We start from the raw sequence: 25,121 nt of genomic DNA, 5'->3' as shown, positions 1-25,121 counted from the left end.
TCAAACAGCTGGAAATCCATGGGAGGATCCAAAAACCACATGAGATGGAGTAAGTTCAGCACAGTTGATAAAAAGATCCAACAGGTCCAACATACAACAGCATTCGCTCTATACACGCCTTGGAGACCTGGAAGTATATTTATGCACACACGCTAGGTATCCCATTTTATATGAAATTTGTCTTTGTGTGGGTTTCTGTTTGCTTGCTCTAGGGTTCTAGGCTTCCTTGAAACAACAAAGCCATTCTATCAGACTCTGCCACTCATCGCTTTGGCCCCGTGACTGTCTTTTCCTACTTGTTTGAAAAAAAAAAAAAAAAAAAAAAAAAAAAAAACCTGTGTTGACTGTACTGTGAAAAAAAAAAAAAAGAAAGAAAAGCCCTACTGTTGTAACTGTGCCAAGAAAGTATAAAGAAACAAACCCAGATGCTAGAATTTAAGGCATTTCCTCTGCTCTGTGACCATGTCCTTTAGCTGAAGGTCAAAGGCACATGAAGGGGCTTCAAGGTTCTGAAGCCTTAAGTAGATATTTTTGTCATCCTCTGATTTTATTAGGCATGCTGGCGATACACATTTAACAGGGTAGAATTTATTCAGCAGCATTTAAGGAAAACCCTGGTTATTACTTTCGAGCACAGCTTATTTTAAATTCCTAGTGCTTTTTACTGATAGCCCACGTCCCTTCAAAGTAGCAGTGAGTGAGTGAGTGAAGTCATGTGTGTGCCCATTTCACATTGACTACCTTCTCAGGCCTTGGTGTGCCCATGGGTTGTGATTTATAACACTTTGGGGGACATTCTCTTAGTGTGGATGCTTCAGATCATAGTAAATAACACTGTATTGATTTTATTTCTCTTCATAGGAACCACTTCACCTGAGATGAATAAGGAAGTGAAATGTGTTTCCTGGTAATAAAAAAAAAAATGGTATCTCTGCCATAGGAAATACAAGGAAATCAACCATTACTCTAAATAGACGGTCATCGAGTGGGTCACCCCATTTGCTGATATGACTTGCACTTGAGTTTTCAGAAACATATTTAAAACAGAAGGAACTTTGGAGGGGGGATGGCAAAGGAATCTTGCCGGGATGGTTACAACGGCACTCGGTGGCACAAATGCATGAAACATTGAAGTCAAGGCAGGATTTTGTGAAAATCCCTCTGAACTGAGCAGTGATGTAACTCTGAGATGTGGTGAAGACTTCAGTGCCATACAATACAGCAAAGCGCTCCCACCAAAAGAATGGCCAAACATGGAGGCTTCTCCAAGACAACCTTTCTCCTAGAGCAATGCTTCTCAACCCTCCTAAGGCTGTGACCCTTTCATACGGTTCCTCACGTTGTGCTGACCCCCAACCATAAAACTGTTTTCATTGCTACTTCCTAACTGTCATTTTGTTACTGTTATGACTTATCCTGTAAATACCTGTGTTTTCTGGTGGTCTTAGGAGCCCCCATGAAAGGGTTATTCAACCCCCAAAGAGGTCATGACTCACGGGTTGAGAACCACTGACTTAAGAGAGAGCTGGAATGGCCTTGACTCTGAGACTTGGGAGACCCAACACCCTACACTGGCTTTACCTTTACCCCTACTTCTCCTTTCCATATATGGAAAAATGAAGCCAACCGTTTGGAAGTTAATAGTCATTCTTCTTCTGTTTACCAGAATTCTGGAATGTTCTAAATAATTCTGCTGGGAGTCATCACGGTTGCCAATGGGTATGCCATCTGATCATGACCCATGACACTTCTTGTCTATGCAGAGGAGACAAACTTTCTGACTTGTCCCTCTAGAAATGTCAACAGAGGGAAGACAGTATTCAACTTTATCTGTTGTGTTTCCTTCGCTACTTAGCAGGGCCAGCTTTGCTGGCATGCGGGAAGCAGATAGACAACATAGTTTCATAGCCAATCTGGGTGTGGTTGTCCTAGTGATAAGGGAAATGAAAGTGGAAGGGGTTTGAATAATATTTATTCGAAGAGTTATAGCTTGTTCCTTCTCCCTCAGATGTTTACCAAGTGTATGAATATCATACCGGCTCTTGAAAAGAATGGCTGGAATGTGTGTATGGCAGAGGTTAGCAGGGAATCCATGATCATCAAAGAGGAGCTGAACTTGTAGGAAACTTGTAACCAGGGACTACAGCACCATTAACCAGCTTTGGATATTTAACAGCACATGTGTGGATACACACACACACACACACACACACACGGTAGAGCTAATGAGATGATCACCCTGATTTCCAAGTATGACCCATCAGCCACAGATATACATTTGTCCTTACATACATGTTTAATCCCTACTGCAGTCGAAGGACTCCCAGGAGCATGTAGCAGACATGGACCCAGGCAGAGAGACACAAAGGAATTTGCAGACAACATTTTTGAGTTCCACGTCACACCAAGGTATATAACAAGACTGCAGCATAATTTCATTTGCAGCATTCCTGATGGCCAGAGACAAGCTGGCTCTCAACAGGAAGGCATTTAGAAGATTCCAGTTTGATTAGCAAGCAGAGCGCCAGCACTGGGAGTGTGTAAATCTTACTTTCTCTTCCCTACAGCAGAGGTAAACATCGCCGTAAATGTCATGTTCGAAGTATCCAGGCAGTTTAAAAACCTGACTGGTTACCTGGACCTGAATCAGACACAACCAAGGACAGGAGATTCTCTATTTCACACTCCAGGGAAGGGTGCAAGGTCCCCTGAGGTCAAAGCGCCCAGGACGACCACCATGAGACAGGTCACCAGGTTTCAAGTACACTTGCAGGAACCATTTGAATATCTGCACACCCTGCAAACTGCACCAACCCAGTCGGCAAAAGCCTTCTCACATCTACTGCTGCAAAGACACACACTGTTGGCGTTTTTAAAAAGCTCTTCAAGGCAGACTGTACTTGCTTGTGAAGAGTAAATAACAATCTTCAATGTAATATAAATACATAAATAGGACTGGGACCTCTTCCAGACACCCGGACCTGCCTTTCCAGCAGGCTCAACCAGTGTTCTTGACAACTTTTTTTAATTTTCTGCCCTTTGAACAGCACAACTCCACATTTTTAAGAAATAAAACCCATTTTGTTTTCTAAACTCGATGAAAGGAAGAAAAACATACCAAACACACAAACAACATAACATTGATGATGCTATTGGTTCATAGGACCAGCAAACAGCTTTCCTCTATTTCATAAAACCTGCTTTTTTTATCTTCAGGCAAATATATGGGTACATTAAGAGAAAGCGGTATCTTGAAACATTATTAAATTCCTGTATTGTTCTCTTGTTATTGGAACAGGAAAAGAAGGGCCTCTGATAAGCAGAAAACACCGTACTTGCTTTTCGGGAAATAAAAAAAAAAAAAAGGCAACCAAAATAAAAAAGACTTCCAGGGACAGAGAAAAGAATGAAAAGTTTCCCTACCCCTCGGAAAACTAGGAAGTTGTCGGCCAGAAACAAAGAATACATCCTTGATTCAGGGGAACATTCCAGCTCCTGAAAAACCACCCAAACATTCATCTTGTGTTAATGCCTTCCCTTCCCCGGCTTTACAGTCACCACTTATGGCTGTCACTTCCTCCTGATGCCAAAAAACACTGAGCAACAGAGGTCACAAATCAAAAGCAGGAAGGCGCCCTATAAAGGAGAATGTCCAGGGCTTCAGAGGCATCGGCAACCCACGGGAGCCCTCCGGACTTGGTCTTAGAGCCTCTACACCATTCAGAGAAGAGCCTTGCACCCCTCCAAAGAAATCATCCGAATGCCCCAGGCTACCGTATGCTTAGCGGAGGTCAACAGGTACTAGGGATGGAATCAAACTTTATCAGAACATTTCTAAACTTTTTTCAGAACCAAAGGTTGAATGTCAATGAACTCTGAAATGACTTTCTTGAGAAAGTTCCACCTTTCACAAAGAGGACAGTGGCATCAGTCAGTACTAGAGGTAAACATAGCACGTCGATGAGTCACAGAAGGGCTTTTAAAGCAATTGAAATTCAGTTCAGCGGGTGTTTTTTTGTTGTTTTGGGTGCATGAGTGTCTGTCTCCCTGAACTACCGTGCTCAGAACCACTGCACCCTGTCTCTGCTACTGCCCAGGTGAACATCTCCCTGGAGTGTAAGGAAATGTATCAAGAGGGAAACATGAGGCTGGGGTTCTGAAGCTGACAAAAACCTGAAAGAACGGGACGGGACGATCATACAGGAAAAGGACGAGCGTAGCAGCCCTCACTTTTTTTTTTTAATCCACATAAGGTTGATCCACGTGACTTTTGGCTGCACGTGGGAGAAGCTAGCTTCGCACAGATGTCCGCCTGGGTGAAGTTGTATGCATTCAACCCTGCGCCCTTTCATTGAGAAAGATTTTTTCTTTTCCATTTTCATTCTTTAGGAAAAACGAAACTCTTCTATACTCAAAGGAGCCTTTCCCACTCAGATGACCTCTTAACCAAGATACTAATATATAATACTGACATTATTATATTAATATAAAATAGTTATATAAAACTCAAGATATATAGTACTGGCAAACCTGGAAAAGCATAAAACAAGTCTACCAAAGAACCCTTACCTACCCTGACAGACCATAAGGATATTTGCAATCATCAGTTTTTTGACTGAAGACAGATTCTTGCTAAAGTCATTGTGCTCCCAAACCCAGGCTTGAACTTGCTTTCAAGGACTGTGCTCACCCCCGCTCCAGCCCCCGCTCCCGTCTCTCAAGTAAAAAGAGCAAATATAAGTTGTCAGGCTTGAGTGAAGTGTCCACAGTCCCTGATAATGGCTTGCGAATACTAATCACAGTGGTTAATGGGGTTTGAAGGGCGCAGGAAACCTGTGGTGATTCACACCCTTTGGTTGATGGAGATGACCCCCCTCCAGCTAGGGCCAGCCCCAGGCACTGCTGGCTGACTCCTACCCTCCCCGAGGACCTCAGAAAGTGCTGGTCACTCAGCTGTCTGTGTGGCCGCTCGGAGGGCTGCGATTCCATATCCTTTGCTCCTCTCAGGAAAACCCTTTTGTGTGTGGACCAGGGTGCAGCTGGACACAGCTGGGCCAGGCAGCCACTCGGCAGCTCCGTGTGTGACAGAGCACAGGCTGAGCCCTGGGAATACCTGAGAGGTCACCTCCAGCCAAGTCAGAAACCACACACACGGGAGGGACTACCTGAGAGAGAAAGCTGCAACCTGCTGAAGTCAGGCGTTAGCTAGCTCAACATCTGGAAATGCCAAGTTTAAACCTGGTTCTCAAAGAACATCATTCCCCTAGCTAACAAGGCCAGGATGCCTTTTTATCCTTTTAGCAACGATAATTGATGCATTTTTTTAAAATGTGCATGGTGTACACTGTTAAATAAAACATATCCATGTGTAGCAAAAGCTGTGCTCCACTATGTCTGGTGCGGCATGAACCTGAGGTTGGAGATAAAAAAAAAAAAAAAGGGATAGGCACGTGTTTGGTTGAACTGAGCACATCTTAGGACAGAAGAGGTGGCTTGGAAGCGAAGAGTTGTGTCTGTTCTTAAAAAGGTTAAAACAGAGAAAGAATCCAGGAATGGTACAGGACCTCAGAGCACTCACCTATATAGCACGCACCGGGAGAGCGCTATTCTAACGTAAACATGGAAACTCATTTTATGCTAACTCCTTCCTGTACTCCCAGTGCGGCGGAACAAAATTTTCCTCTTTCCCTTACCCACCTATGCTTCTCAGAGCAACAGAGACGAAATATTTAGTCAGGACTTTCTCCTATCTCGATAGAGGGGCACAAGAACACACAAACCCCAAAGGCAGGTCGCTGGCTAACACCCCACAGCTAAGGTGCAGGGGCACAATTCAAGCTGCTCCCTCCCACTGGTCTGAGGCCAAGTTCCCGAGTTTCCTGTTTTTATTTCCCAGATACTTGACACTGGTTTCCGCCTTTTGGTAGCCCTTTCTATTTTGCTTGTATCACTTATCAGAACATCAAAACAGCAAAGAATTCAAGCATGTTTTTAACAATAATTCTTCCCAAAAAATCTGTACCTATAATAGACAGCTTTCGATTTATACATCAACCTAAGTTAAGAAGTCTAAAAGTTTCAAAAATTTATTTTGACTCTGTTTTCTTTTCCCTTTTACACTGTTGGAATAAAAGAGGAAATAGAGGTTAAAGTCAGTTAAAGATACACACACACACACACACACACACACACACACACACACCCCTCTTCATATATAAGCATTTATTTTCCCCAAATGAAAAAGCAGAGTGATTCTAACTGGACAGAAGTTCACTGAGTTCTACAGACGTGCAGTCTTGTTAATGGTGCTTTGTGATGTTTTATTTGCAAGTTCTTTATCATAAAGTTTGTATAGTCTTTAAAGAACAGCATACTGTATTAGCCGCTCATGGTTGTCTTTACAAAAAAGGAAGCAGTGATACAGATTTAAAATTGCATAATGGCCTTATTGTCTTAATAAGCAGAGTAAGTATTTGTAAATGGCATTTGAGTAGCCAAAGGGAGAGCCATCCGGGACCCTGATGGTAATGAGGTCCTTGCTGCCATCTGGAAGGTGAGGATAATGTGCTTTTCACTTGGCCACAGGAAGAGCTAGCAGTTCCAAAGCTGATAAGCAATATTAATTGGGTTCCTTTAAAATTTAAATTTAAGACAATTTCTATGAGTTAAAGCAACATGTTCATAAGCATAGCCCAGCATGGCTTTCAGGTCTAATTAGCTGAAGAAAAATAGAATCTAGTTTTAATAGTTTTAATGAAGAACCTGACTTAGCAATTAGAATCTAAATACCAAAGTCCTAAAGCTGAGAAGGTAAGGTCCCTGAATTGCAGCTGGCATTAGTGTCTGGATAAACATGTGTGTTGAGTTTATCCTTTTAGGGGGGAACATATATATATATATATCTTCATATATATATATATATGTATATATATATATGCTCATATATATGTATATACATATAGCATCATCAATGAATATATTTGCAGCAGTCTGAAAAGGCCGAGTGTCTCCTAGATGCCATAAACCTCATCAGACATACAGGATACAGCCCATGTCTATCCTCTTGTGAATAGAATAATAGTCATGAATTGTTAGAAGAGCCTTGTAAGTTTAACTGTGCTAAGTCAAGTTCTTGAATAACCAGCAGTCACGTAAAACTATTTCTATGCCCTGTGAGTTAATAACCATAATGCTATTGTTTCTAATAGTCAATAATACATTAGACAATATTTGGGGGCACTGATGTGTAATACCATGTAGGATATGTCCGTGTTATCTACACCAAAATCCAAGGACGTGAGGTTTTTAGATGTATCTCTACTGCTCTGTGAGGATCAGACAGGTAAGTTACACAAAAGGTCACCTCTAGTACACACAGCTCGGTTTCTCCAGAATCTAACTTCAAGGTTTATTTTATCCTTTAGTTTGTGGTCCTGTACATACTAACACGAATAGTAGTAGCGGTGATAATAATTTTCTACATTTACTTATTGTATGTGCGTGCGTGCGTGCGTGCGTGCGTGCGTGCGTGCGTGCGTGTGTGTGTGTGTGTGTGTGTGTGTAGACAATTTGCAGGTCAGTTCTCTCCTTCCATCACATCGGTTCTGAGGATGAAACGCAGATCAAGCATCCTTACCCACTGAACCATCTTGAAGCCCATTAACAATACTAACAACAGGTAAAATGCCCTCCTCACTGCATTTTAATTTCTTTTAGCACTTACTTGGAAGAAATCTTTAATTGCATGGTGAGACCACTGTGCATTGGTATTTCAAGTATAGCAATTCGAAGCCTACGCTTTACTTGGAAAAACAAGGCAGAAGTCACTCAGAGTTGGTCCAGTGATTAAAGACACAATGTTCTCTTGGGGCAGCATCACGAATCTGTCTCTCTGGGGAGGGAAGTAGATCTGTATAAACAGGCTCTCCTTCTCAATGTGGGGAAAGCCAGCAGGAGCCCTTTCTGCTGGGGCGTGGGGGGCATGCACAGCCCCCTGCTGTAGGTGAGCCCTGGTCAGTCAAGAGCTCTGAGGAAACCAGAGACACCAGGCCCTCCCTAGGATGTAGCCCCGGGAGGGAACGCAGGGGAGAAGAGCAGGGCTTCTTCCACCTTCCCGGTGCTTGTGTGCCTTCTTATTGCAGCTGGAAGCGTCTCCATCAGGTGGTCCCAAGGGCAAGAGAAACAGGAGGGAATCCTATGCACTGCCTCACCTGAGGGATAAAAATTAACGCTACGCACCGCACTGGGTTACCTCATTTTTCTGAGGGTGTTTCCTGTGAGTACCCCCAACTTCTACCTCATAGGCACATTCAAAAAAATTTTTTTTGAGAAAGTTCTATGAAAGTACACAGTGCAATGTTGCTTTCAAAATACTAGTTAAGTTTTGTTTAGCGACAAACGTTACAAATGGCACCCAGAGAGAGCCACAGAGGACAGCTTGTACTGCTGTCAAGAGACTGGGAGAAAGATAACCATCGGGAATAAAATCTAACCTTGGCACCTGACCCTGCAGGGGAAGAGGGTGAAAGAACACGTCAAAGAAAGCCTAAAAATGCGTTAGAAAGCGACAACCTCATTTCCTCAGCCAGAACTGAAATAATACATTTAGTTGAAAGTCAATGCTCTGACGTCCTTAAACATCAAAAAAAAAAAAAAAAAAAAAAAAAAAAAAAAAAAAAAAAAAAAAACCAGAACAAAACAAAAAAACAACAAGCAAACAAAACCAGAAAGGAAGGTGTCCGACTCTGTGTCAAAATCAGGTTGGCTCCAAAGAGAACAGAACCACACAACCTAAAAACCGAACTTCCATTCGCTTTCGGCGGCAGCAGGAAAGTAAATACAGAGAGGAAACTCTGTATAAACGGAGTCTGTCTTAGGGCACTTACAGCACATCTTTTGTTAAAAAGTGAAACTCAGACTGCCCCCCTGCTCGAGCTGGTGTATGCTCCTGCACCCATCAAGCCATGCAGAAGAAGTCCTTCGCTGATGGTGCAGCAGAGTGGATCTGGGGAGCCCGGGGGTGCAGCCGGCGGCATGGGCGCCCTCGGCACCCACACAGCACCTCCTGCATGACCAGGCCCAGGGAGGAAGACTCGAGAGCTAGGCAGTGGATCTAAGGAGGAGGGGAGGGCTTTTCTGGATCCCGATCGATCGATCGTCTAGGACTATAATCCAGTAATCACCTCTTTCCAGTCATTTCCTTATCTCAGGATTTCTGCTTTGAACCAGAGCCCCATCTGTGGGATGGGCTGCCCAGCTCTCATGCCAACAGTCCTAGGAACTTTAAGGAAAGCAAAACAAAGCCACCGAGCCGACCAATCACTTAACAGTCAGCTCAAGTGACGTATCCCATGCTGCCATTCTGGTGCCAACAACGGTGTATGACTTTTTCACTCAGTTAAGAGCAACCATGACTAGGACTCATTCCCTCTGGCACTGTTTTTCACTGGACAGGTCCTTTTATATCACTTCCAGTGGGCTAACCACTCTTTCTCCTCTATTATGTCCAACCCTGTTACATTAATCTTCCTAAAAAATGGTCCACGTGCTCATATCATTGATGTACTCCAAAGTCATGGAGGATACCACATTCTCGTCATCCTTACGTCCACTTAGGACCTCCCAGCCACCCCCTGAGTTTTAGATCTATCACACACATCTTCCCTGGATTCTCCATGGATACATCAAACACAGCAAAACAAACTCTGGAGGTCCTTCTCAACCAATCTTCCATGGAGTGGCTCTCATTGTATGCCACACTTCGCCAACGACCCCTGTGTATAAGCCCCCTAAAATCTATCTTGACGACCATCCACTCATCATTTATTCTTACAAGTACCCCCCAAATCTGAGAGTTTCCCCTTCTTTATCCATTCACATCTGCCAACAAAAGCCCACCCATTCAACCAATTCCAAGGACTCCCGTCAATACCATCTTTTCTGTCCAAGCTTGCTCTTAGACCCCCACTTCTGTAGAACTACTCAACGCATTTCTCAGAGTTAAACTCAATTCCAAGTTCCTCCACTAAACCTCCTTCCACAGCAGTTTCTTTGTCCACTCAGTACAAGACAGGGATACTAAACATCGCATGTCCATACACAACTGCCCGCCTTTCTTCAATCAGCAAAAGGGTACACATGACTTTTTTTTTACATGACTCCCAAGTACTTGCAGCTAAAAATCAAGGAGTCATTTCTAAAACCCCATGTCTCTGTCTCCTTTTCCAAAATGTTTACTGTGCAATGCCAAATATGCTGTATAACCTATACTATTCTAAAAGCCCATGTAATATGTGACTAAGAAGCCTACTCCAGAATCCATTTTACAGATTGCTCTTTAGCCAAGCAGTGTGAACTGGGATGTTTCCCTATCATCTCCTAACGGGGTCATTCCTCTTTTTTGAGAGGTCTTCTTCCAGGGGTGTTTCCTTCCCCTACGTAGAAAACAGACCTTGTTCACTTGGAGTGTGTACATTCAGAGTATATCACAATGCAGCCTTATTGCATTCTATCTGCAAGCCTTCTCAGGACCTCCTCCTGATCACTCTTTATTGTTAGTTGTCATATTGTCCCTGGGGTCCTTTGCAGCTCAGATGTGATCCAGGGATCCTATTCCTGGAGTAATTCTTCAGTCGCCTCCTCTTTGCTACCTACATAAAATCTTGCTCTTATTGGCCAATTTTCCTAGTGTAAGCCACACAAATTCTCAGTTCAAAAATGGCATTCTTTAGTTCAGGTGGTTCTCAGTTCTAAAATCTACCATTATCCAAACAGACTCTACCCTCTATTGTTGTGGAATGTTATTTTAACTAGGCAAAGATGTGTTACATTTGTTTATGCTGTGGAATATTACTTGAACTGTGTAAAGATGTGTTACATTTTGTTTGTGCTGTAATTATGTGAAAAAAAAAAAGTGCTGTATTTGCTTCACCTTGCCTGCCTAAGGTACCTGATTGGTCTAATAAAGAGCGGAACGGCCAATAGCTAGGCAGAGAAAGGACAGGCGGGGCTGGCGGGTAGAGAGAATAAATAGGAGGAAAAATCTAGGCTAAAAAAAGGAAGAACAAGAGAAGAAGGAGAGAACAAGGGACATACCCAAGGCAAGAAGCCAGGCAGCCACCAGCCAGTCAGACATGAGACAGTGAATGGAACTTATACAGAAAGAAAAGATAGAAAGCCCCAAGGCAAAAGGTAGATAGAGAGAAACAAGTTACTTTAAGTTAAAAGAGCTAGCCAGAAATGAGCCTAAGCTAGGCCGAACCTTTCTAATAAGAAGTCTCCGTGTCATGTTTGGGGAGCTGGTTGGTGGTCCAGAAGGAAAAGCCTGGTACACTCTATCACATCTTAAGCTATTAATTCTAGGTCATTGTTACTTGACTGTAAGATATCTATAGTATTCCAACTATCAAGCTTCTATCACTCTTAATGACTTCATTAGACATAAGTCCAAGATCATCTTTCAGGTTTGCATGTTGAACAATAAGGAGGGATCCCCCGCAAATTACTCCTCAGAAAAGGGAAATCCCCTAATCTGGAGTTCTTGAAATGATCTCAAATATTATAGAATGTCTTATTTCGAATAACAGCATTTAGCCTTCAATAACCTCAGTCAATTCTACCTTTGGATTAGATGAAGGCCTTCTGACAAAATTAGCTAATTTTTTTTTAAGTGAAGGAATTTAACTAGATACAGTACCTACTATGGGGATGATCTCAATGTAAGAGAAGACAGACGTCACAAATAGCCATCGTAGAATCACTTTTTCAAGTCATTACACAGGTCATGAACACATGCCTAATTCATTACATATGACTGTCCTAGTTGTACGTGAACAGCAGGTCTGGTGACCAAACTTCTTTTTTTTTTTGTTTTTGTTTTTTTTGTTTTGTTTTTCGAGACAGGGTTTCTCTGTGTAGCTTTGTGCCTTTCCTGGAACTCACTTGGTAACCCAGGCTGGCCTCGAACTCACAGAGATCTGCCTGCCTCTGCCTCCCGAGCACTGGGATTAAAGGCATGTACCACCACCACCACCCAGCAAACTTTCTTATTGAAACTGATAACATCTCAAACAACCTAGAGGGCCGTGAAGAGGTCACGCCCAGGAACAGGGCGTTAGTTAAGTGACTGCCACGTGGCTGAGTGACAGCCATTGCAGAGCACTGGGAATACTGGAACAAAGCAGTTTCATAACTGTAAGAATGGCAAGAAGTGACAGAGCTAACCTGCCACATTATTTCATATAACCTGATTTAAAAAAATATGGATAAATCAGCCGATTATCAGTCATGTAACCAAATCATCTATAACCCTAGGTGTTTACAGGATGGTTAACCTTATAAACATATCTATACATTAAAATTACAATGAACAAGGTACCAACATAAGGACTGGGGTGAATGTTATTGACTACTCTCTGTAGTGATAAAACTTTAAGTCAGGCTGGGGAAGGAGAGAAGGCAGCCCACAGGATCAACTAAGCATGGCTCATAGGGGCTCACAGAGACTGAGGCAACAAGCGTGGACCTTGTGAGGTCTGACCCAGGTCCTCTGCATCTATGCTATGGTTGTGTAGCTCGTTGTTCTTGTGGGGACACAAGATGAGTGAAAGTGGGGGTGTCTCTGACCCCTTTGCCTGCTCTTGGGACCCTTTTCTTCCTACTGGGTTACCTCATCCAGCCTTAATAGGAGGATATTTGCCTAGTCTTACGTAACTTGTTATGCCGTGTTCAGTTGATATCCCTTGGAGACCTGCTCTTTTTTGAAGGGAAACAGAAGAGCAAGGGATATGGGGGAGAGGAGAGATAGGGGAGTACAGAGAGGGGTGGAGAGAGGGTAAGCTGTGGTCAGGATGTGATGTATGAGAGAATAAATAAGTAAATAAAAAAAAATGAAGTCGTAGTAAAGCCCTTGCCTAGCACGCATGAGGCCCTGCCTGGGTTCAATTACCTGGACCACAAAATACTACCATTAATAATAATTCATATTTCATTTCTAATATTTTCCTCTGTAGTCGCTCAATGATTAAGCAGTTCTGGTAAATATAAAGAGCCGTATTATTTTATAGGTTATTATAAATGCCTTATTATTTACAGCAGTTTAATAAATCCAATACATTGTAAATGTAATACATTCCAGAAGCGTCAGTCCTGCTCTACATCCCCAGGGGCTTGAATTTTGGATGCTGAAATCCTTGTTATTCCAAACTGCGTGTTTTGTCATTCTGACAAATGGCAACATTCTAAAGGAAAAAGGTGAATTTAAGACCGTCTCCTCTTAACACTTTTTTTTCTCATTTCCCCCACGAAGAAGAACCTTGGGCCGAGGAAAAACTCAGTGACGGTCAGGTAGAGCTGACATCCAAGCCTCTCTCCTCTTTAATTTTTTGTTGTGAACTCTAGTACTAAGCTCTGGGTACTTCTCTCGGGATTTCCATGTTTACAAATACATTTTCAAGTTACCCATTGCTTTTTTTTTTTCTAGGCTGTGTTACGAACAGACAAAAATGTCTGGGCCATATTAGCGTAATTTTCTTGTTTCTTTAATGTGATTTCTGACTTCTCTGCAGAGGAGAAATGTCTCACAATCCATTCATATCTGCCCGATCGTGTCTCCTGGCAAAGTTAACCTTCGCTTTCAACGTAAAGGCACACTTCTCTCCTCTGAGGCGCTCTTCCTTTCTGCCAGATGAGCCATCTTTCTAATTAGCAGAGCCCCACGCTAGGGTCAATCAAGCAGAATGGACCTGGTGACAACAGATGCCGATCCCAAGCACACCACTCATGAAATCATCCATTATGCAGAGGTGACCTAGGCCAGCTGGCACAAGGTGGTACCCCGCTCACAAGATGACAGCATACCATCTCACACTTCTGGGAAACACACACACACACACACACACACACACACACACACACACACACACACACACCTCAAATCAAATCAGTCCCTAAGACACTTTATGGATCTCAGGACTCTATAAGGTCGACCTTGCCTGTGTTGGTTCACACGCTATCACTGTTGAGAGTTACACAATGCTGAGGCTTACAGTTAAGGAAAAACCCACGCTTACCTTCAATCCTCTTTAAAGCGGAAAGGCACATATCCTTCCTTGGAAACTCAAAGGGATTGTTGCAGGTTCGGATGGTGTCACATTCACACTTCCCGTTGATGATATTGCAGCCCGAGACGAGATTTTCATTGCATGGTTCAAAACCGAGCAGCTGGTCATCATCCCAGTCCTCATCTGGAAAACAATAACCCAGAGAATGGTTTGCTCACATGCTTCCTTCAAGGGCCTTGAGATCAAACACACACTGGGATATCAATACGAGCTTCTGACTGTGAAGCCTTCACTTATGAAAGGCAATTTGGGCTGAAATTGTACGCACAAATACAACATAACCTCCTCTTGGTCACTGGGAAGCCTGGAATATAGCCACACATGTGGAAATTAAATAGTCACATACCCAAACATTTGTGACCAACATCCACGATGCCCATGTGCCACACACCAAGTATGATCCCAAAAAATACTGAATTGGGGGAGCAAGGCTTGGGAGATAGTTCAGTAGAGTGCATGCCGCACACATGGGAGGGCCTAGAAAGCCAAGGGTGTGGCTGTTACAATCCCAGTGCTGAGGAGGAGGTGACAGGAGGATCCTGGGGAGTTGCTGGCCAATCAGCCTAGCTGAATGAGTGAGCTCCACAGACCCTTTCCCAGAAAAAAAAAAAAAAAAAAAAAAAAAAAAAAAAGGGTGTATGGTGTCCGAGGAATGACATCCAAGGTTGTTCTCTGTTCCATGTGCATAGGCGTGCAACACACACACACACACACACACACACACACACACACACTTAAATTTTGAAACAAAGCTTCTTCAACTTTCACATTCATTAGGAGTATATATGAGTTACACTTGCCAATCTCAAAAGAAAACTTAGGTTAACTTTTCTCTTACTGTAGACCACAATACACTGAGGCAGCTAATACCACATCAGATACCACTGAGAGAAAGGAATGAAGTCTGTGGAAACCCACAGAGGCTTCCATTTGAGACTTTACTCAATGTCAGAGAATCTGGGCTTGCTTTACCCAGCAAGGCTGCATAAGGAGATGATTTGGTCACTGGCATGTTTACCAGGTGTTTGGAAGGGGCTATACTTGGCTGTACGGTGTGCTTTGATCCAGCAAGGAGGAGGTCCTTTGCCTCTCCCCTTGGCATATTATAAAAAGCCCTGTTGGATAAACAAAGGGGCTGTTGGGTATTGACCCAGGCCCTCCCGAAGCTATCTTGTGTCTCTATCTTTCTTCTCATCTTCTAGGTCTATCTTTCTACCTAATATTTTCTCATTCCTCTCTCCTCCACCCAAGAACCCTTCACAAGGTGGGAGCAAGGTCGGAGCTGGACTCCCACAGGCTCCAACAGAGATTTAATGGAGGAGACCACCTGTGACATATTTTGGGACCCACTGCTGGCACCCAACACTACCTACAACAAAGCTGATGATGACCACCACACAAAGAGCTACAACCCAATGAGAGACAGAAGTCATGACATTCAGAAGCTGAGACCAGTTCAGGTGCTTGCCCTGGGATGGAAGAGATGGTAATATATAAAGTAGGTTCTAGAGCTAGCCTTGGGGCTGGAGAAATGGCCCAATGGTTATCAGCAAGTACTGCTTTTGCAGAGGACCTGGGTTCTATTCCCAGCACCCACACTGGGTAGCTAACAATCTCCTGCAGTTCCATTTCTGGGAGCTCTGATACCATCTTCTGGCCTCCATCAGGATCTGTCCTCATGTGTACATACCCATACAAGTACACATAATTAAAATTAGTAAGAATTAAAATCTTTAAAACCAGCTTTTTTTTTTTTTTTTTTCCCCTGGGAGTCAGTTCAGAAAAATGCAACAAACGTGAGAAACACCGATTAGGTTCTGTTCTTAACAATGTTCCCTCTAGTTCAAATACCTCGGCACAGAAAACCCCAGTACTTCTCTACAGACAACCGGGGACATGATTCTCCCCACTTCACGTTATCTTGAGAAGACCCTATCCTGCCCGAGCTGAGGCTGCCTGCTGGATGGCAAACATGTTTCTGATAACGGTATCTAGAAAGAGTTTTTCAAAGTGCTTGGATTTGAGAGAGCACTTAACACCCGCTGTTCACACTAAAGGATACATGCCATCTTAAGACAGTACTTCCCAGCTAAGGTGTGTGGCTCTATGGCAGAGTGCTTGCCTGGCAACTGTGTGACCGTGACATGGATCCATCACATTTCAAGGGGCAAGGAAGTTACGTTTTCATGGAAGACATTGCAAACAAATAGTTATGGTTTTCACAGAGCTAACACTTAATGTATGGTGCCGTCACTCAACGCACATACTAGACAAGATTACTCCCCCACTTCCTGAATTAATTTTTTTTTTTTTTTTTTTTGCCAAGGAATCTTGAGAGAAGAAATCACAACCTGAAGAGCTAGGGGCGGTTCTTTGAGATGGCAAAGGAGAGAAATCTGTGTTGATTTTAGATGAGGTTCATGTATGTAATCAATGCCTCAGTTTTGATTATCTTTTGGTTTCAAAGTTTAGGCAGATTCCCAAGTGGTCTGTTTTATGATCTATTCTCTTACTTGGCCTGCCTTAGGTGCTCAGAAACGGCACATAAATAATGCCTCACACATACAAAGGCACACTTCATGCTAACCAAAATCACTGCAAATACGCCGAAAACCAGAAAATACACCAAGCAACTCAAGACAGAAAAAAATGTCATCTGTCCTCAGTTATGGCACGGGATGGCACCTCAAGGCTTTCTCATCTGTATGTAGCCCAGTCTAGGCACAGGTTCGGCGGAACTTGGAAAGGACTTTCTGTGACTGCCTAGTCAAAACTACAATGCAGAGACAGTTTAATCCTAAGAATGTCAAAGCTTCTAAGAAATTCATAAAATAGTTGAACCACTCGCTGCAAGACCATCCATACATCTCACTTCTTTCCCTTTTCTTTTTTAAATGAAAGGAAATCTCAGTTGCTGATTTAATAAAAATGCACAGCATTTCCAAATTAAGTTGCTTCTTCCACAATCATTCTTGCCACGGAAAAAAAGAAATCCCATGCTTCCATTATTGTGGGAGCCCGTTCTCGGGTTCCTCGTGGCTTTACCCAGCAGGTCCGCATAGAGGATGATCAGGACCACGGGCCTGAGTGCAGGTGTCTGAGATGGTCTGCACTTGGCTGTGCTGAGGGAGGAGGTCATTTGCTCCACCCCTTGGCGTCTCTATAAATACCCTGGGGCAGAGACAATTCCTGTTGGAATAGGTTCCAGGCCCTCTCGAGACTATCCTTTATTTTCTATCTGTTTATCTCCGCAATCTTCTCTGCAATAAATCCTTCTATCTAATATTTCCTGTTGCTCGCACTCAAGAAAACTCTGGGGAGCTGTGGGGTTGGTGGGTAAACACCTCACACATTATACCACCCCCACCCCCGGCGGGGGGGGGGGGGGCAGGGAATCTTCCCACCCAGTCCTCTACTGTTTTCTTACCTCTATTCCCTTGTCCTTCTGCCTCATTTCCCACACCCGTTGTCTTCCTTGAAAAGCCAAGGCTATTCAGTGGCTCTCTCTTGCCAGACACCAAAGTCTTCGCTATTGAACGTTAACATTCTTCATGATGTAGTTTGTGCCTACTTCGAGACCCCTCTTTCAGTGATCGCCCTCACAGCTCTATCCTCTATGTGCACTGACATTCTCACAGCAACCCTACAACTGTTCCCAGTGCTTTGTGTTCCTACCTAGAACACAGGTTTGCTTTCTGCTTCAGGGTAACTCTTATTTACTCTCTGAGACTCAGATCACGGTGACCTCTTTTGAGACGTTTTCTCCAAATGCCCAGCGAGAAGGAACCGTTCCGTCTTCCATCTATCTGCAAGCATATGCACAGGGTCTCTCACTTAGATCGAGCTTCTATCTAAGTTAAACATCTCCAATGGGCCAGAGACCTAACTGGTAGGAATTGGGGAATACAACTGTTAATTTCCTTAACATCAACACAGTGGGGTGTGTGTGTGTGTGTGTGTGAATACACAACAAAAAATAGTTTATTATAAAACAGACACACAATGTCACAAGAAAGTGTGTTTCAAGATGATATATAAATGAAACACTTTTAAGCAGATCTTATTTTAAAAGCTTGTCATGAAAGTACTGAGTGGGGCACATATTTTAAACTAATGCTTGCACACTGGCAGTTTCTGACTAGGAATCACCTGCCGTTAGTCTCCTTCTCAGTCCAGCTCTCGGACAGCGACCACTTAACACCTGGTGGGCATTATCATCCTTCCAAGAAACCCATTTTCAGAGCCAAGCTGTTTGGACTCCCAGATGCAGCTCCCTGTCCTCACTCAGGAAGACCGATCGCCCTGAATTCGGAATCAGTACTGAAAGGCAACAGCCCTTCACGATCCCCCCCACCCCCCCACCCCCACCCCTGGCTCTGTATTGCTTTGTTTCTCAGCCAAAGGGTCTTGGTGCGGCACGGGGCTGCACCAACAGTTCCACGGTTAAAGCTGCTGTCCCCTGGGGATGTCACCAGCACCCATTCCATCAGCCTGGAAGGGAGGCTCTCTGAAGCCAACAATATGGTCGATGTGTTTCTCGACTTTGTGGAAAGGAAACCTTTCTGTTCTCTGGCCCCACCTAATCAATACTTTGTTTTTCTTTTTAGCAAGCAGTTCCCTTAGCAACGGCTGTTTTAGAGGATCGAGAACAGCATGCTTCGAAGACAAATGCTTTTACAGTTTTCTATTACAGAACATTATACTTTGAAATAACTTAACTGAAAATCAACAGGGATTGAAAGCAAAATTTAATGAAATTTGATTAGACCACAAAGCTAATCAAGTCTGAGACGATCTGAACCCAGTGCAGGCTGAATCTTTCTTATCCTAATCCTCAAAACCAAAAATGTTTCAAATTTCAGGGGTTTTTTTGTTTTGTTTTTTTAGTAAAATATCTGAATAGACTGTGTGCTGTAACCATGCTCAGAAAACCTTGAATTTCCAAGCATTTTAGACAGCAGGATCAGGATGGTCTATCTACAGTACTACTCTACAGTGCTTGGTGAATCCTCTTTGCAGATGTCTACCCAACAAAGCATCTGATTTTTTGACATAGTTCTGGCTTCTCTTTGGGCTGGTCAGAACAGAAGTCGTCAGGATCAGGGTACTGCCCCGTGTTTATAACAAGTACATTTTTTTTCCCTAGCATTCTACATGTGACTAGGTGTAGCCTCCTAGACAGAAGGGTCAACAGATACTATTGCACATGTATTTTAAAGTTGGTATCTAACAAGGTAACAAATCAGGACTCTAGTTCCTTTCCCGGAATACACGAGAAACCTAAAGTTGGGTACAAATTCAAAGTGCTACGTTTCCAAGTCTGTCCAGGTACGTGAGTACATCCAACTGCCAACAGGACACCTCGACCCAGGTTTCACCTGGAAACGCCATATTTTTTTTTCCTCCAGATATAGCCACAGTGCAGCGTGCCACAGAAAGACTCCTCAGACACATCTCATACCACCCCACAGAACTAGTGAGATGAAGAGTTGAAAATTAGTACAATTAACAACCTTACGTTCAGTGAAGAGCCTCTTTGGGGAATTTTTTTTTTAATGTTATTTAACTGTTGCATCATTCACTGTGCAGGGTGGTAAAAAGGAAGGCTCACTGGAAGTCCGGTGCTATCTCTTCTCTTCAGACTAAGACGCCTTTAACTCCTTTAACTTGGCTTTGTTCCCCCCTCCCCCCACTGTCATCAAATGGACACTGAGGGGGTAAAGACAAATACAAATTTAGCATTAGTATAGAGACAGTTGTGCTCTTGCGTGCCATTTGAAATGGTCTTGGGGGCTTTAGAAGTCTGCAAGCCACACTTTAAGAACTGCTGTTCTGATGCATGGCCTTGCCCTGCTGGTTTCGAAGCCAAGGCAGCAGGCGATCCCAGACTAAGAAACAACAGTGAACAAGGCACACCTCTCCAGGTCATCACTGAACCAGAAAAAAATGCTTCCTGGGGAGTTTGAAAGCAAAATGCAGCCCCTGCCCCGCCCTGAGGCTCGCGGATTCGAGTTCTTGGTTCCTAGTTGGTTGGCACTGTTTAGGAAGGTTACAGAGGGGCGTGGCCTTGATGAAGGAAGGGTGTCACTGGGGGCCAGGCTCTGAGAGTTTAAAAGCCTGGCCTACTTCCCTAGTTCTTTTTCTCAGTGTGTCATGTGTACAGCTGAATATGTGATCTCTCAGCTGCCTGCTCTGGCTGCCGGCGGTCATGCCTCATACACCTTAGGGACTCTCCCTGTGAAACCATAAGGCCAGAGAAACTCTGCTGTGAGATGCTTTGGTCCTGGAATTATATCACAGCAAGAAAAGCAGGACTAATAAGCTTCTCTAAAGCAATTACAGTAACATGGGATTTGTAAGTAACAAATGTCCAAACAAAAAGCCATACTTGTTCGTGAGATCTTTTTCTAGGATATTAATGTTATTTAAAAAAAAAAAAAAAAAAAAAAAAACAGAAGCAGGTTATTTGGGACCTCTCTCTCTTTAAACAATCAGAGTAAAAGCATCACCAACGATGAAGATGCTAGCAGGTCAGCTAGTTTATATCCCTTCATTTAGTACAAAAAAAGGGGGATTTTCCCCTACTGGCTAAAATTTCTGCTACATTAAAAGCCACCTAGAAAGGTTGCCAGCAAAAATAAAAAAGCGGAAGAAACTTTGGTGTGTATTTTTTTTTTTTAAAGAAAGAAATATAGAAGTAGAGGAAGAAATGACTCTTAGATCTTGTTTAATTCTGACAAAAACTGGACTCCATCTTTAACGACCACCTACCTTCAGGCTCCAAGTTCTGAAGGGAGCAGAATAATTTTTGACTTGGGTAAACTGCCAGGTATCCAGGGCCAAGCCATGGGCAGCTTACACCTGTGTTGATATGTTCATTCAGGTTCATAGAGTTTACATTTATCCTCTAAGCACATGGCTCTATAGGTTTTAAGGGACATCCCCTCGCCCTGATTTTCTCAACAGCTCTTGTAGTCTTAGTTCAACAGGCAACTTTGCAGAATATAAGTGGCTTCCTTTTTTAATACAGAACACGTGTTGGTATTGTAAAAAACACTGCCCCCTATTTGTTTCCTCCTGGACTGCCTTTCTGCTCCATAGTATCTCCGGATGGTGTCTCTTACAGCCTTCCTCCACGTTTGATACACAAGATTTGAAATACAAAGCCTTCCAGGCTGAGATTAGAAAGGAAGAGCCAAGCAGCGGGATGTGGCAGGGCCTCATACAAGAAGTTTGGGAGGACCCCCCCCCAAACTCCAGGTCTAAGAGGAACTATGGGGTGCTCTAAGAATTTTTTGTGAACCTCTTAGTCTGATTAATCTGGGATTCAACTTCTCTGCTCATCAAAGTATTCTTCCTTATGGAAATAGGACATTTCAGGTCTGACAACACTTACTGGATACAGGGCTGTGCTCATCTGAAATCTGCCTTCCTGAAGGCTGAGGGTACAAACGTACACTCAGAGCCTCACCTTTCCTGGGTTGTCCCCGCTCAGGTTAATGGAGTTTCCTCCTAACTTAGAGATAGCTGCACCCCATTATGGAGCAGTCCACTTACCAGAAGTATGCTAGAGCAGATTATTTATAAGCAAGAAACAAACTCACGGTACACACTCAGAAGCTCACTGTAATGGAATTCTGTTGGCAGACGAGAGGCTTCTGGGAATATAGATCAAATTAATTCTTCAGCTGTTCACATATCCCTGTGGCTACGGTAAGCTGCAAACAGCTAATACTGGTATCTCTTTCCACGCCAGCCTAGAAACTCCAGTGTAAGGTCCAAGCGCTGCTCTGTGCAGCCCCAGCTCTCCGCTGGCTGTTATCAGGCATGCCATTCTGCTCCAGGAGGAGTCTAATGCAGTGAGCTTTCAGTCTCTCTGCTCTGGGCTTAAAGCCTATGTTCCAGAAGCGGCTGCTTCCCTCTGCCTCTCTTTCTTGGGCTGAAATCAGTGCAGAGCAGGAAGGTCATGTTTGTGGTTATCCGCACAAAGGACTTCTGCTATAAAATTTTGCTTTGCAGACATCTGCACAAAATGAAGCTACGTTAGGTGTCTGTCACTATACACTAGAGTGGACAAAACCAGAGTCCCTAAAACAATGGCAATACTAAAATACTCCTATGAATATTTGCTCAAGACAGAAAGGGACACAAAGCTCTAAATATGTAATGAACGAGAACACTGGCTCCTATTGTGTCTCAGCGACGAATTCATTGAAAATGAGCAATACAGTTAACTAGATCGTTTTATTATATATTGATTAATAAATACAAGGATCTACCTCTGCATTTCTCATCAGATGCTTTGGCAATGCCACTAACAGGAGGGCCAGAAATGAAGAACAAACATAAATGGACTCCTCCTTTCTTTATTCCCATCACACATTCTTCAAGCACATACTGGTCATCTATTATGTGTGCCACACTGAGCCAGGTACTAATAATGCCTTGTGATGTCCGGAAGAGGGTTTATAGTATCCATCATTCAGACCTAAGTCATGTAGCAAGTATCTGGAGATAGTATGGGAAATACATGGGAAGATTAATTTCCTTTCTGACTGCAGAACGCTGGTGAAGAATAGTAAAGGGGCTTAGGAGAAGGTAAGTCTTGATTACAGGAGCAAGGATTTAACAAACAAACAAACGTAAAACCAGGAGAGAGGACAGAAAACCTGGTGCCCATCAACACACCACAGAGTACTTCCGCCTCTGTCTAAACTAAGAATTGCCCTAAAGAGCACATGGACAGAGACTAAGACAGATGGGGTGACGTAGCAGAGGACCCCAGCCCAGGTGACCACAACCTTGGCTCTGACACTGGTTCCTGCGAAGATCCTTGGGCATTTAGCTCTCTAGGCTTCGAAATTTTAATGACTAAAAAGGCGGTGGAATGGATAATTTAGGAAGTCCCTTTAGACTTTCCTCTTAAGTTTAAGATTCTGGCAACACTGTTGAAATTGTGCATTACTACAGATTTGCTGATGGTAGTGCCACAGAATTATAAAGCTATAGAAGTCATAATTTTAAGAAGTAGTTTCCTACTAAGAGACCGGTTGAATTTTGAAAACTACTAAGTTTCAAAGTATGTATTAAGTAAAGTGAACTATGGATGCAGGCAACATGGTGATTCAATGCAAAGTAAAACATGTTAGCTCCATGTTTATCTAGCCCCAAAGACTATCAATTATCAAATGCTCTGCTGCCTAAAATTAATATGTCTTGGTTAAGGGAAAACCATCCTGGGGAAGGATCTAACATTTTGTTTCCTCTTCATCAAAATTCCCTAAAAGCCCTCAGCTGTCCCTCATGTGTCCCCATGTTTGATCTTCCTAAAGAGGTACTTCCATGTAAATCACACCCATTGAGAGAGGCATTAGGAGAACAGCCCCAAGCTTCTTAAGGACATGTTAGTTGCAAACAATGGCCTATAAAAAGTCCAACATCTGGCCATTCACATCCTTGGCATGGAGCACAAAGCCTGTTTTGACTGATCCCAACACACATCTTCAGACTCTTGTCTACCACATGCTCCCTTCCTCCAGCAACACGGACTGGTGCCTGTTGCTCACTTACTTACCCACGCCCCTTCTCAACTCCATGACCTCCAGGACTTTACCCAGCTCTGCTTACTCTTCATAGAAAGCTCCTCTGAACTCTCAAAGCCCATCCTCAGGGATGTATTGCCCGCACCAAGGCTGCACCCCCTAAACCTTCCCAAAGAGCATCACCAAATGGAACTTGCCGGGGACAGGCTCATTCACGGTGGCTTTGGTGACAGGTCTGTTTCATTACTGAGCTATCTTAGGACCCAGCAAATAGCAACTTTGCAAAACCAGTGTTGCAGAAGGGACAGGAACAGAAGACAGAAGGCCTTGAATGTGAGCTAAGCCATGTGAGTATTTGAAAGTCAGATTACTTCTAGAAAACAAGTTCGGTGCACGAGGAAGAAAGACACCAATGACTGTGAAGCATCTTTGCAGTCCAGGCTTTTAATTTGGAAAAACGAACACAAATTCGTCTTCTTTTCATCTCGACACTGTATGAAATCAAGGTTTCTGTGTATCAATATTTATGACATTTTGAATGAGTGGATGAATATAATACACCTCAACCACTTCAGAGAAATAATAACAAATAACAAACTTAGTTTCCTTTCTGCCATTTCTGCATATCACGACATTAGATAATGTGACACCAGTTAATGCTTTTCGCTAGAAAGGCACTTGGGCACATGAATAATGCACAGAACTATTTTATAAATATTAATGTATGCTGTTAGCCTCACATCTGTTAGTCAAATAACCAAGAGCAAACCAGAAGACAAGGCATGAGAATTGCACTTTTCCAAAAGTGTGAACTACTACAGTGAAAAAAAAAAAAAAGCGACTGGATCTTTAAGCAAAAACAACAAAATGACACGATACTCCGAAAGGAAGCCCTTTGAGGAATTTCAGTTTTTCAGTCACAGAGGCTCGACAGTCAGCAAAGATTAAGGAAGTACATTTCACCCCCTGCTTACAGCCAACACTTGCTAGATGGCAGCGAATGGACTTCGGGCCCCAGCAGGATTAACTTGCTTGGCTGAGGCAAGAATTGAGCCACCTAGGTCTGAATCCCATTCAGACTGTATCATAGGTAAGGAGAAGACTTGGGAACCCGGGGTAGTGAACTGAGCACAAGCTGAGCAAAGTCTCAAGTTCACCGGATGCTGAAAACCCGAGCTCTTGACAAAGCAGGGCAGGAATGCCTGACTTTCACCGTGGTGACACCTATCTCCAGGGAACATGACCTTAAGGCCCACTGCCCAGGGTCCCTTGACCACTGGGAACAAGCAGACACACCTTGTAGCCAAGACAAACAATCCGTGGGCAAACGTTTGCAACCATCAGAAGGATGGAAAATCTAAAGCATATAAACATGATCTCAACTCTTCTCCCCTCTAAGGAACAAGGGTTTCTTTGTGAGGGCGAACAATGCTTTCACATACAGCAAGACTCCTGAAGG

At 43.3% G+C, this 25,121-nt stretch overlaps 1 protein-coding gene across 2 annotated transcripts in view; it reads right to left on the bottom strand.

Moving 5' to 3' along the window:
- Crim1 (cysteine rich transmembrane BMP regulator 1) overlaps nucleotides 1-25,121 on the bottom strand; it is a 182,912-nt gene that overhangs the window by 127,700 nt on the left and 30,091 nt on the right. For both annotated transcript variants that reach the window (XM_006984838.4, XM_006984839.4), the window contains exon 2: nucleotides 14,070-14,243. In XM_006984838.4, coding sequence (XP_006984900.1) covers nucleotides 14,070-14,243 — 174 coding nt within the window. The remainder of the gene's footprint in view (nucleotides 1-14,069; nucleotides 14,244-25,121) is intronic.

This window comes from Peromyscus maniculatus, chromosome 22 (assembly GCF_049852395.1).
Source record: "Peromyscus maniculatus bairdii isolate BWxNUB_F1_BW_parent chromosome 22, HU_Pman_BW_mat_3.1, whole genome shotgun sequence".
NCBI lineage: Eukaryota > Metazoa > Chordata > Mammalia > Rodentia > Cricetidae > Peromyscus > Peromyscus maniculatus.
Note: the sequence above shows the minus strand (reverse complement) of the source record. Positions and strands in the feature narration are given on the sequence as shown.